We start from the raw sequence: 14,809 nt of genomic DNA, 5'->3' as shown, positions 1-14,809 counted from the left end.
ACGACTTCGTGACTAAATAACAACAACAACCTTCCTTTGACACAGATATTGACATAGTCATATGTAACTCAAGCATTCTGAGATTAATTAGGGTTCCACCAGACATGTAACTGAATTCTAAGGAGAGGTTGGCTTAGGGGATTATTGGCTGATAACTTTGAAAATACAAAGATGAAGCAGGGATAATAAGGACCACAAACTTCTCATAGTCATTATAACATTTGATTGCTTTTATTCATGGAATTAAACTGATCAACCTGTAATAGCATAAATTTTGGCTACTAAATTGGTATTAAAAGTAGCCTTTCAATGAAGAAACGTCCCATAGCCCGAGCAAATTTTGAAGTCATGAGCTTCTTCCAAACTGTTAAAAATAAACCTCCTGTGAAAATAGAAATATTTATGTTTTCGTTAATAAAATTATGAAGAACTTAGAAATGCAAAAGTATACAGAGTAAGGTAAAATTTCTAATTAAAGGATTTGTAACATATTAGTAGTCCTGTGAGACAGTAGCCTTGTCAAAGTATAAAAGAAAATGCATTGTTTGGGGCAATCTAACAGTAAAATGAAGTGCTATTTCCCTTATTTGAGAATGAGATGCATTCAAAAATTCTCACACAATGTAATAGTCACAATATTTTATAGAATAAATTAAATGCACTTACTATGTATCATCACTGTATTACAAAGAAAATTGTTGAGACCCATGTTAACCCCTTTCTTACTCTTGTTTGCAATGTTTTCTTTCTAGAGTGAATGTTTTCCCTGGAGGAAGGAGACCTCATGATGTCCAACTGGCACTAAAACTAAGCGATATTTGCCAACTTAGCCTCCCTGAACTACAGGGTTAGTCCATGAAAAGATGGACTAGGAGAGCAGAGACTCCACAGTCCTAATTTTAAAACATTGATATTTAAGTGTATAAGGTTCGTTAGTTCATCAATACTTCTGTATTTTCAAGGCAGGCAATACTGGATAGTAAAAAACAAACAAACAAACAAAAAACACACCCACAAAAATTGTAGTAAAACACAACCCAGGAGAGGGCAATGGCACCCCGCTCCGGTATTCTTGCCTGGAAAATCCCATGGGCGGAGGAGCCTGGTAGGCTGCAGTCTGTGGGGTCGCTAGGAGTCGGACCTGACTGAGCGACTTCACTTTCAGTTTTCACTTTCATGCATTGGAGAAGGAAATGGCAACCCACTCCAGTGTTCTTGCCTGGAGAATCCCAGGGACGGGGGAGCCTGGTGGGCTGCCGTCTATGGGGTTGCACAGAGTCGGACACGACTGAAGCGACTTAGCAGCAGCAGCAGTTTTATTTTGCTTCAGAATATCCTTTAGGACATGTATCCTTTAGGACATGTTATTTGTCTTCAGTGGATCTTTTTACTCCAAAATGTAAACACTGTCATCATCATACTGTTTTTAAGGACAATAAATAAACTGATGTGTGAAAACATGAAACCTAATATCTATTATTTAATTGATATTCAAAAATCTTATATAACTCTGTATCTCTGCACTCTGTCTTCCTAGTTGCACCCCAGCCATCTGTTTCTTATTATATTCTCTGTCTTGGTGGATGAGCACACCTTACACAGGGGAGAATTATACACCAATAAAGAAGGGTCTGATTATCATGGACTAGCACTTTTGAAATGTAATCTAAAACTTAGAGTATTTTTAGGGTAGCAATAAGTATTTTAAGAAGAAATATATGAAAGTGTTTATTTTAGAACTGTCACTATTGCAAAAACTGCATGATATGTGAGGTCCTAGAAGGGTAGTTTTCACTAACTGTTATAATTATATTCAATATATCTATAATATAGCAGGTATTCAATCATTCCTGTTGAATGGATCATTAAATATATTTAGTTCTCAAATGACTTTAGTTCATTTAGGTTTCATGGACAGTATAACTCATAATCATACCTGTGCTTTTATTTATTTTTTGAATGAGTTTTACTGCAGTCATAAGTGCTTTTTCCCGTCTGCTGAAGTTACTCATGAGAACATTACGATCCTGATCTGTGAGTGGCCTGTGTGGGAAACCCACTAGGAATTCTGCTGAACTTTCAAAGTATGGGCGATATAATACTGCTTCAACAAATTCTATGGCCAGCAGAAAGTCCATGGTGAAGTCTTGTTCAGTTTCAGAAGAATAGAATGATCTAAAGAAATGACACAAAATTAGATGCATGAGTTACAAAATATTTCATTATACATGCAAATTAAAGTCTAAATGTCTCTTTTCTCCTGTGTTCCTTAGGGATTTTATGCTATTTATTACATAGTTGACTGAAGTGAACCTACAATTTCAGTATATTGTAATTAATCCTCACACTATCTTCTACATTGTGCCTGGCTGAAGAATCTACTACATAGCAACAGAGATGGCAAAACTTTGAATCCCAATTTTTAAAAAATTGTAGCATCCTAAGCAACTGCTCTCTTACTTCTACCAGATTTATTCTTTGTGATTTCTGATTCTATTTCTCCTATATCTAATTTCTGTGCCACTAATGTCTAACATCACTTGTTTTCCACAAGCACAGTTCAGGGACAGGGTAGTATGAGCCAGTTTAATGAATAGAAGATTATTTAACAGGGATTTCTGAAAATTATTCAACAACATACATAATTGATTCATGTTTATTGTGTGTATATGCTTATATACTTTTTTAATTCATAGGAAATAAGAAATGGACTAGGATTTTGCTACAGTAATCGAATAATCTTCTTGAATAAAACACAATGAGGCTCAAGGCCGGGGGACAAACAAACAGATCAAACAGAGGACCAGGGTTACATCTGAGTTCATCTAATTTGTAGACTGAAATGGAAGACTCAATTCTTTCAGTGAACAACTATAAAAACTGAACAAAATATTAAAAACATGTTCTTGATATTAGAGAGTGGACAATGATTTTGAGAAATTGTAAGATCAAAATCCAAGAAAAAAAGTATGATGGACTGAAAATTTACATGTTGAAGTTTATATTAAAGAGAAAGAAAGACCAGAGTGCAGACTCTCTCTCTCCCTCTCCTTTCTGTCTTCTCCACATGAGGACAGAAGAAGGCAGCCATCTGCAAGTCAGAAAGAGGGCCCTCACCAGAAGTTGACCATGCTGACACCTTAATTCCTAAGTTATAGCCTCCAGAATTGCAAGAATATCAATTTCGGTGATTTAAGTCACCCAGTCTATGGAATTTGGTTATGGCAGCCCAAGTTCACTAATAAGAAGGGAGAACATGATACAGGATGCTTGGAGCTGGTGCACTGGGATGACCCAGAGGGATGGGATGGGGAGGGAGGTGGGAGGGGGGTTCAGGATGGGGAGCACGTGTACCCCCGTGGCAGATTCATGTTGATGTATGGTAAAACCAATACAATATTGTAAAGTAATTAGCCTCCAATTAAATAAATTTATACTAAAAAAAGAAGGGAGAACATGTGGTAAGTATCATATACAAGGAGATTTTTCCACCCAAGGGAATGGATGCTTTTGAAAGTTGTTGCTCTAATGTTTACATGATGAGAAGAGTCTTTGACAAAATTGTGCAACTGAGAGAAGAAACATCAGAGTTAATGAATAACTAAATGGTAGTCTACACACACATACACACACAAGCATACAAAATATCATGCCATTGAAGATTATGGAGTAGATTTTTTTTAAACCAGAAAAAGGGATTAAATAGCAAAGAAAAAATTGATCTACACTGAACATTTTCCATGTTAAGAAGACTTCATTAAAGGAGTGAGCCAACAAGCATAAACTGAGAAAAGGTACATTCAAGATATATAACTGACAAAGTGTTAATATTTAATCGATGTAAATTCCTCCAAATTGATAAATGAAAGCTAGGAATTTCAATTAAAAAATTTAAGTCTGGGAACTTCACAAAAGAAGACATCTGTATAGTTTGCTAAATATCAAAAAAATTGCCACCTCATTTAGTAATGTAGGATTTGTAAGCAATTTTCACATTTAGATACTACTACTCAAAAGAATGGATAAAAGCATGAAAGTGACAATTATCAAGTATAAGATAGAATATGATGCAAAAGAACCTATCAACACCGCTGGAATGAATATTAATTTGTGTTCAATACAAATTATTTGGTATATATCCTCTTTGACCCAGAAAATCTCTTCACCAGACATTTAGACATATGCTTGATGAAAGACCAGAATGAGAATGCTTGCGACAAGTATTTGTGAGAGTCAAGAATTAGAAATAACACACTGGTCCTTTTATGGTAGAATGGCTATTTAAACTATCATATACTAATCTGTCATTACACAGATATGAAAAAGACAAAATTATTGCTGCACTCAAGATAGATGACCGATTAAAATTTCAGTGGAAGAAATCAATTAGTATTGTGCTATTCCATCCATACAAAGATTGAAAACAAGCAAAAATAATCCATGGTGTTAGAATAGTAGTTCCTTTTGGGTAGAAGGGAAAGAATAGCAAATGAAATGAGGACAGGGGCCAGTCCTGCAGTATGGTTCGATTCTGTTTCTTGCCCTGGGATTGGTAGCATGGGACTTTTATTTTGTGATAACTCATTATACTGATTACTTAGGATCTGTGTACTTCACTGCATACTTGTAATCTGTCAATAAAAAGCAATTATAATTACCTTTCTTCTCTATTATGGCATAAGAGTTAGAGTGACAGAAATATTTCTTTATACATGTGGAACTCAGTGATAGAAAACATGGTTAATGGGCTTTGAACACTAAATATATTTTTCTAATCTGAATCAATTCAATTAAATTAATGGATTCATTATTTACAAAAATCTCACTATTCCTGTTTTGACTATAATGCTTAAAGACCGAAGTGCACATAATCTAAAATTGTTCAATTCTCTGAAACAAGATTTTTGAAAAGCTTAAATGAGATAATGCATGCAAAGCACTACACACCGCTTGATTCACAGAAGCACTCAAAAAAGTAAGCGACTAAAAAAGACAGCAGGGGCTAATATATTGTTACTGTTAAGATGTTTATAAAGTAAGTCTGGAGGTGTTGTTTTAAAATATGTTGATGCAATGGGCATGGCATCACTAAGTCTAAAAAAGTGCACAGTGTCAATGTTTATTGTAAATGGGCAACTTTAACACTAAAAGACATTGGAATAAGCATAGAGTGATGAGGGATGGAGAAAAAAAAGAATCTGCAGTGATAAAGAGGAAAATGTGCTTAGTCGCTCAGTCGTGTCTGACTCTGCGACCCCATGGACTGTAACCCGCCAGGTTCCTCTGTCCCTGGGGATTCTCCAGACAAGAATACTGGAGTGGGTTGCCATACCCTCCTCCAGGGTATCTTCCCAACTCAGGGATCAAACCCAGGTCTCCTGTATTGCAGGCAGATTCTTTACTGAGTCACCAGGGAGGCCTAAAGAGGAAAATAGTAAGCGTTTTCATGAATAGGTGAGAAGATTTTTTTGCCAAGGCCATTCACCTTTGAGTATATAATTTTTTGCATTTGAATCCAAATATATTTCACTCAGAAAATCAATAAAAAAAAAAACTTTACAAAAGGAAGTTCCCAGAGATATTCACAATTGAAAAGAAGGCTCTCTTCAGGGTTTTCTGAGATTCCATATCTAGGTACTGTTATAGAGGAATTCTCGGGGCTTCCCAGGTGGCTCAGTGATAACAAACACAGCTGCCAGGAGTTGCAGGAGACACAGATTCAATACCTAGGTTGGGTTGATCTCCTGAAGTAGAAAATGGAAACCCACTCCAGTATTCTTGCCTGGAAAATTCCACAGACAGAGTAGCCTGGCAGGCTACAGTCCATGGGATTGCAGAGTCAGACATGACTGAGCACCTGTGTACGCAGAGGTATAAAAACACCAAAAATTTTGTTCAAGGCTGCTTTGGGACAAAAACTCATGTTAATGACTGAATGTAGATCATTGAAGTCACTGCATCTAAACTCACATTTATATTAAGAAATAACTCTTTGAACTGAAGGAGGTGATGAACAGTACAATAGGCAGGAGGACAGAAGTTGACAATTGGATTCAAGGATGACCTAGAACCAGGGAGACAAGAAGCCTAGAAGAGAAACAGGAGCAGGACCAGGATCCTGGACTTCTCCCACAAAAAGCCCTTACTTTACAAATACCTAGAGAAAGCTGACCATGCTTAGCAGCAGACTTCATTGTAGTCTTTGTCTATTATTAAATGAAATTTCCTATATTTACCTAGGTGTATGTTAAGCATGTAAGTTTCACATAGTTTATCTTACTACATTTTTATCTGTAAAAAAAGAGAAAATGACCTCTCTTTAAGAAATTACTTAAACTATTATGAGAATCGGATAATTAGATGAACCCCATAAAATTACCAAACAACATGCTATGTATTTTAAGCCATTTTTTTTAGGAGGATGAAGGTTGGTATTGCAAATTGAAACCCAGTGAGAATTTTTTACCACACTATTTCATAGCTACCTTATATAAACAAGTAGAAATTAATTGCACATTGCATCAATTAAAAAATAATGATTGGACATGAAGAATGACTTTGCTATGAGATATACTGTCAAATAATGTATGGAACGTCCTCTCAAAAAACCTGTAAGCAACCACCTATGTTTTCATGTATATCTTCCTTGATAGACCAGATGACTGATGAATTGCAAATAATAATGGAAAAACTATTTCTTGATACCTTTTGAAACTATGAGTAATGAATATTTGAGGCAACCACGTCTTACACGTTAAATTTTACAATTCCAGAAAGAAAGCCAGAGTTTAATTGCATCACATAAAGCAATTCTCTTACACATCATTGAACTTCGGTTTTGCCACATCAGTGGTAGCTCGATGGGCCGCCCACATCTTAAAGATCGCTGTGTCCTCATCTGTGTCATACTGAGGAATACTGCTGGTAGTGGAAACTATCTTTCTGGACAGCAGATACTGTAGAATGAGAAATGATTTACTTCAATAACAGATTTTAAAATAAATTTAATTACCAGTGTCATGAAGTCCTGAAAAAGAATACTGTAATACACTCATCTAGCTGACTGTTTACCAATGAAATTTATTTTCAAAATAAATTTTAACACTTAGAGATGTTATTTAGCTTAACCTATTTGCTTTACAGATGGATGTATACCAATTTATTTGCAGAGACAGAGGTAATTTGGTAATTATTACATTAATTTTCTGAAAAACCTTTTTATAAATACAATTACACCAATTTGCTATCAACTATTTAGTAATATTTCAGGCTACTAATAGGAACAGTACAAGGAGGTAGGGACAAAACTTGGAACTTAAAATTTCATATGCATATTAATGTGAAGTTTAGTCTATTTTTAAATCATAAATCCCAACAGAAGAACTTCAGTGTCTTCATTCATTCTATTCATAAAAATATCATTGCATTCTTTTACCTTATAGAACTTGTTGGCTACATCCATAATGTGGATAGGATGCATGGCATTCCTCAATTGAATAACAGAAGTTAGATCTGTACTCCTCTCGAGATAGTAACTCTACCTCATATGGCAAATTCCCCAAAAACTCAGATTCAAGTGCAACAAGGACATACACAATAACCACATAGTAGTCAATGCCTGTAAAAAAATAGGATGGAGTTATCTGGACCCATTAATTGTCTATACAAAGTAGGAGTTAACCAAATGACTAATGCTTAATCTATATAATTTATCTTCTTTATTCTCCAAACCATGTTGAATTTGTTGGCTCTAGGAAATGCACATGATTATGAAAACTTAGGGCTCATCACAGTCAGGAAAGTTTCCATTGGGGACACACTCTTGGGGCAGTTATTTGTATATGGGTCTACATTCACATACAATTAATGCAATTCAGTTCCAAATTATTTATGTCCTATATTTATTTATCCCTCACATAGGAAGTAAAGAATAAGATTTGACTCAGGAAAGTACTCCCTTCCGTTTGGTTAATATATGTTGTAGCTGTTTAGTCCCTAAGTCTTGTCCAACTCTTTGCAACACCATGGACTGTAACCTATCAGACTCCACTGTCCATGGGATTTCCCAGGCAAGGATCCTGGAGTGGGTTGCCATTTCTTTCTCCAGGGGATCTTCCAGACACAAGGATTGAACCCAAGTCTCCTGATTAGGCAGGTGGATTCTTTACCACCAGGGAGGCCCTGGGTATATATATATAAGCGCGGGCGGCTGCGACCAGCGCACTTAAGCGTGGCCCGGAGGAGCAGCCCCACACCCGAGGTCAGGGGCAGAGCCGGGAGGACCCCATGCCTGACGGGTGGCAGCCAAGAGGAGTTACCCCACGTCTGAGGTCATGGGCAGCGGCCGAGAGTGCCAGGCTGCGACGGCGCAGGAACAGCCAAGAGGAGCTACCCCACGTCCGAGGTCAGGGGTGATGGCCTAGAGGAGCTACCCTGGGTCCGAGGTCCGTCGGCAGATGGGAGGAGCTGTCCCCCGCCCCCACGCCCGAGGCCAGGGGTGGCGGCGGGAAGACCAAGCCCACGTCCAAGGAGCGGTGGCTGCGTGGGCACAGGAGGGCCTGGAGTTGAAGGTCAGGAAGGGCGGCAGTGAGGAGATACCCCTCGTCTAAGGTAAGGAACAATGGCTGCGCTTTGCTGGAGCAGCCGTGAAAAGATACCCCAAGTCAAAGGTAAGAGAAACCCAAGTAAGATGGTAGGTGTTGCAAGAGGGCATCAGAGGGCAGACACACTGAAACCATACTCACAGAAAACTAGTCAATCTGATCACACTAGGACCACAGCCTTGTCTAACTCAATGAAACTAAGCCATGCCTGTGGGGCCACCCAAGACTGGCAGGTCATGGTGGAGAGATCTGTCAGAATGTGGTCCACTGGAGAAGGGAATGGCAAACCACTTCAGTATTCTTGACTTGAGAACCCCATGAACAGTATGAAAAGGCAAAATGATAGGATACTGAAAGAGGAACTCCCCAGGTCAGTAGAGGCCCAATATACTACTGGAGATAAGTGGAGAAATAACTCCAAAAAGAATGAAGGGATGGAGCCAAAGCAAAAACAATACCCAGCTGTGGATGTGACTGGTGATAGAAGCAAGGTCCAATGCTGTAAAGAGCAATATTGCATAGGAACCTGGAATGTCAGGTCCATGAATCAAGGCAAATTGGAAGTGGTCAAACAAGAGATGACAAGTGTGAACGTTGACATTCTAGGAATCAGCGAACTCAAATGGACTGGAATGGGTGAATTTAACTCAGATGACCATTATATCTACTACCGCGGACAGGAATCCCTCAGAAGAAATGGAGTAGCCATCATGGTCAACAAAAGAGTCCGAAATGCAGTACTTGGATGCAATCTCAAAAACGACAGAATGATCTCTGTCCGTTTCCTAGGCAAACCATTCAATATTACAGTAATCCAAGTCTATGCCCCAACCAGTAACGCTGAAGAAGCTGAACGGTTCTATGAAGACCTACAAGACCTTTTAGAACTAACACCCCCCAAAATTATCCTTTTCATTATAGGGGACTTTAGTCAAGAAACACCTGGAGTAACAGGCAAATTTGGCCTTGGAATACGGAATGAAGCAGGGCAAAGACTAAGAGTTTTGCCAAGAAAATGCAGTGGTCATAGCAAACACCCTCTTCCAACAACACAAGAGAAGACTCTACACATGGACATCACCGATGGTCAACACCGAAATCAGGTTGATTATGTTCTTTGCAGCCAAAGATGGAGAAGCTCTATATAGTCAGCAAAAACAAGACCGGGAGCTGACTGTGGCTCAGATCATGAACTCCTTATTGCCAAATTCAGACTTAAATTGAAGAAAGCAGGGACGACCACTAGACCATTCAGGTATGACCTAAATCAAATCCTTTATGATTATACAGTGGAAGTGAGAAATAGATTTAAGGGCCTAGATCTGATAGAGAGAGTGCCTGATGAACTATGGACTGAGGTTTGTGACATTGTACAGGAGACAGGGATCAAGACCATCCCCATGGAAAAGAAATGCAAAAAAGCAAAATGGCTGTCTGGGGAGGCCTTACAAATAGCTGTGAAAAGAAGAGAAGCAAAAAGCAAAGGAGAAAAGGAGAGATATAAGCATCTGAATGCAGAGTTCCAAAGAATAGCAAGAAGAGATAAGAAAGCCTTCCTCAGCTATCAATGCAAAGAAATAGAGGAAAACAACAGAATGGGAAAGAACAGAGATCTCTTCAAGAAAATACCAAGGGGACATTTCATGCAAAGATGGGCTTGATTAAGGACAGAAATAGTATGGACCTAACAGAAGCAGAAGATATTAAGAAGAGATGGCAAGAATACACAGAAGAACTGTACAAAAAAGATCTTCATGACCCAGATAATCACGATGGTGTGATCACTGACCTAGAGCCAGACATCCTGGAATGTGAAGTCAAGTGGGCCTTAGAAAGCATCACTACGAACAAAGCTAGTGGAGGTGATGGAATTCCAATTGAGCTATTTCACATCCTGAAAGATGATGCTCTGAAAGTGCTGCACTCAATATGCCAGCAAATATGGAAAACTCAGCAATGGCCACAGGACTGGAAAAGGTGAGTTTTAATTCCAATCCCAAAGAAAGGCAATGCCAAAAATGCTCAAACTACCGCATAATTGCACTCATCTCACATGCTAGTAAAGTAATGCTCAAAATTCTTCAAGCCAGGCTTCAGCAATACGTGAACCATGAACTTCCTGATGTTCAAGCTGGTTTTAGAAAAGGCAGAGGAACCAGAGATCAAATTGCCAACGTCTGCTGGATCATGGAAAGAGCAAGAGAGTTCCAGAAAACCATCTATTTCTGCTTTATTGACTATGTCAAAGCCTTTGACTGTGTGGATCACAATAAACTGTGGAAAATTCTGAAAGAGATGGGAATACCAGACCACCTGACTTGTCTCTTGAGAAATCTGTATGCAGGTCAGGAAGCAACAGTTAGAACTGGACATGGAAAAACAGACTGGTTCCAAATAGGGAAAGAAGTACGACAAGGCTGTATATTATCACCCTGCTTATTTAACTTATATGCAAAGTACATCATGAGAAACGCTCGACTGGAAGAAACACAAGCTGGAATCAAAATTGCCGGGAGAAATATCAATAACCTCAGATATGCAGATGACACCACCCTTATGGCAGAAAGTGAAGAGGAACTCAAAAGCCTCTTGATGAAAGTGAAAGAGGAAAGTGAAAATGTTGGCTTAAAGCTTAACATTCAGAAAACAAAGATCATGGCATCCGGTCCCATCACTCCACGGGAAATATGTGGGGAAACAGTGGAAACAGTGTGAGACTTTATTTTTCTGGGCTCCAAAATCACTGCAGATGGTGACTGCAGCCATGAAATTAAAAGACGCTTACTCCTTGGAAGGAAAGATATGACCAACCTAGATAGCATATTCAAAAGCAGAGACATTAGTTTGCCAACAAAGGTCCGTCTAGTCAAGCCTATGGTTTTTCCAGTGGTCGTGTATGGATGTGAGAGTTGGACTGTGAAGAAGGCTGAGCGCCGAAGAATTGATGCTTTTGAACTGTGGTGTTGGAGAAGACTCTTGAGAGTCCCTTGGACTGCAAGGAGATCCAACCAGTCCATTCTGAAAGAGATCAGCCTGGGATTTCTTTGGAGGGAATGATGCTAAAGCTGAAATTCCAGTACTTTGGCCACCTCATGCGAAGAGTTGACTCATTGGAAAAGACTCTGATGCTGGGAGGGATTGGGGGCCGGAGGAGAAGGGGATGACAGAGGATGAGATGGCTGGATGGCATCACTGACTCGATGGACGTGAGTCTGAGTGAACTCCGGGAGTTGGTGATGGACAGGGAAGCATTCATGGGGTCTCAAAGAGCCGGACACGACTGAGCGACTGAACTGAACTGAAAAAGAACGATGTGCTATAGATCTTAACATAGACATAGCCATAGAAAGAGTTGCAATTCATATTTGTTTTTTTAAATTGACTAGCCCCCACCTCAGGGAAATGCACAGAAAAACTGTATATATTTACAGAGTAAATATCAAGATTTAACCCAACTTAGCTGCCATCAATGGGGTTGCACAGAGTTGGACATGACTGAAGCGACTTAGCAGCAGCAGCAGCTTACCCTATAGAAAAGCAGAGTGAGCAAGCCCCACAACCACAGATCAATAAAGAAATATGGTGAAAATATAACACTTACCTCCCCAGCCACTGTTGATAGATATGCAGCCAGAGATTCCAGACTCATAAGCACACCGTGAACTATTGGGAGGCTCTGAAAATCTATCTACAGAGTAAACAGAGTAGGTGAAAAGAGTTAAACCTTGAATAGAATGTCATAAGAGAGGAAAAGACTCATATGCTCCCCTCCAAAGAGTAAGAAGAGGGTTATGCCTGTTAATGATATGGTTCATTCATATGAATAGCATTTCATTCACTTTGAGAGCTCAAGGCTTCTCAGAAACTCTAGCCTGTACAGACCTTTTCTTGCATTTTTTTCTGGTTTTTTATTTTTATTTATTACTTTTTTTATGCTTTACCAATTTTTTCTTGACTAAGCTGGACCTGCAGAGTGTTTCACAAGGCAGTCTCTGTGTGTTCTTCTTTTCTTCCTGAATCAATCAAGACTTCATTGCAATAATTCAAATGTGCAGAAGTTTTTTTTTTTTTTTTTCCCCTGTATTAAAGCACCACATTCTAGTCCTTGTTTCATTCTGGATTCTGTCTAGTCACATCCAAAGAAGACAATTTTAAAAAGAATTTCATGAGAATGGAAGCTGGTTTTGTTCCAGAATCTCAGTAATAAGATAATTGATTAAAGAAGTAGTGAGAGCAAAATACAGATGGAGAAATTCACCCCAAATGAAGCAGGAAAGAGAGGAGCTTTCTAGAAGAACAGAGTTCCCAGCATCACACTTGACTCCATTTCCCCATCCTACTTGTTTAAGTGCAGGAAGAGAATGCTGCCCTCTGGGCCTGTCCTTCCCTGTTTTCAGCCCTTTTTTCTGCCTGAACCTTACAACTTACAGGAAAGAGACTGTGCAGTGAGGGCCATATCTTATTTACTCTTTCTACTAATATTTAAGAGGCAAAACTCAGGCTTTCAAGGAAAAGTATGCTCCTTACTTTAGTTTGTGTGAAACCTCACCCTGGGTTTCATAGCTGAAAGAAATTTTGTCATATTTCCTCTAATTATCTCACCTCATGCAGCAGAGATATTTTGGTACCACCTTGCCCTGAGAAGCTGTGTCTACTCAGTGGCTAAGTCCTGTCCAACTCTGTGGAAACCCATGACTCTAGCTGGCCAAGCTCCCCTGTCCATGGGATATTCCAGGGAAGAATACTGAAGTGTGTTGCCATTTCGTTCCCCAGGAGATCTTACTGATCCAAGGGTGGAAACTAGGTCTCTGGCGTCTCATGCCATGGCAAGCAGGTTCTTTACCACTGAGCAAGATGGGAAGCCCAGGCTCTCAGTAGTCTCAGCAGTAAAGAATTTGGTAAGACTACTAAGCAGACAAAGACAACAACAAAAAATATTTGTTTTTCCAAACGATAAGCTTTTACAGTTTACAGGAATTTATATTATAAAAAACTGCATTTTAAAACCAGAAAGTCTATAAAATGTAAAGAAAAGGTATACCATATACTTTTACTAATCAAAAGATGCTTTTAATAAGTCCTAAGAGAGCCTGAATACTAGAAGATAAATGATTATATTGACTGCATACTCAATCAGCATTCAGAGAGTAAAACAGATTACATATTATGACTTTCAATAACAATGAAAGCAAAAAACAATTTTCCTTGCCTTTAATTAAAATGTACATACCTGTTTTAAATAGCTCTCCATACATTAAAGTTACTGCCCAATGTACATTCCTTGTACTGTTTTTGCCAAATGAAGCAAAATATTTGTCTGATTCTGTTATAAGGATCTTACATATTCTTAGTCGATCCATATATTTCCAGGGATCAATGATTATCTTGTTATTCTGCACTGGAAATTCTGCTATGTCTCCATTAATCGGGACCCAGAAAGGGAGATAGTTGTTGTCTGCATTGGTGGTTGGCCCTGGATCTGGGGCCAATCCCACAGAAAAGAAGCTCAGGAAGAGAAAAGTAGGGATCAGCAAAGAAGACCACATCCTCTCCCTGCCCGTTGTACTTAAGTGTGAGTCTCAACCAAAAGCAAGTTATATAGCAGATGGGAGGTAGTCTTCTGGCCAATTAGAAAATGACAAATAAACTGCCCAACAAGCACCTGAATTGATGAGTAAATAATGAACATCTGCCAACACGGATTTAGCAACTAAAATTGTTAAAGGCTTCAGATAAATTGTAAAATGCTTCAAATAAATTATTTGCACAGATAATTGATTGCAAATAGGCATTATTTCCCATAGTTTAAACTATGTAATCATTGTCAGTTTTTCTAAAATAACGTATTAAATTTAACCCAAAGGAATACTTTCATGTTTTCCTGTTTTATTGTGGAATAGTTGACATGCCATTGCCTAAGTTTAAGGCATATAGCATGAAAGGTTGCTTTACATATTTTGTAAAATGATTACCACAAAAGTTTCAGCTAATATCCATCCTCTCATCTAAATACAATGAAAAGAAAGAAAAAATAGGGAAAAGCACTTTCTTTTTGTGATGAGAACTCTTAGGTTTTACTGTCCTCACAACTTTTTAATATATAATACAACAGTGTTAGGTTTCCCTGGTTTCTCAGTGGTAAAGAATCTGACCGTCAAGGCAGGAGACCTGGGTTTGATCTATGAGTTGCGAAATTCCCCTGGAGA

General features: G+C 38.6%; 1 protein-coding gene across 1 annotated transcript in view; it reads right to left on the bottom strand.

Moving 5' to 3' along the window:
- The window catches only part of LOC123327827 (protein LEG1 homolog), an 81,580-nt gene extending 67,431 nt beyond the window's left edge, over positions 1–14,149 (bottom strand). The window contains exons 1-5 of the mRNA XM_045161985.1: positions 13,834–14,149; positions 12,205–12,291; positions 7,542–7,618; positions 6,820–6,956; positions 1,937–2,175 (exon numbers count right to left, since the gene is read on the bottom strand). Of these exons, the coding sequence (XP_045017920.1) occupies positions 1,937–2,175; positions 6,820–6,956; positions 7,542–7,618; positions 12,205–12,291; positions 13,834–14,149 (856 nt within the window). The remainder of the gene's footprint in view (positions 1–1,936; positions 2,176–6,819; positions 6,957–7,541; positions 7,619–12,204; positions 12,292–13,833) is intronic.
- Positions 14,150–14,809: the final 660 nt, after the last annotated feature.

The sequence above is a fragment of the Bubalus bubalis genome, chromosome 10 (assembly GCF_019923935.1).
Source record: "Bubalus bubalis isolate 160015118507 breed Murrah chromosome 10, NDDB_SH_1, whole genome shotgun sequence".
Classification (NCBI taxonomy): domain Eukaryota; kingdom Metazoa; phylum Chordata; class Mammalia; order Artiodactyla; family Bovidae; genus Bubalus; species Bubalus bubalis.
This window is presented reverse-complemented; position numbering and strand designations above follow the sequence as displayed.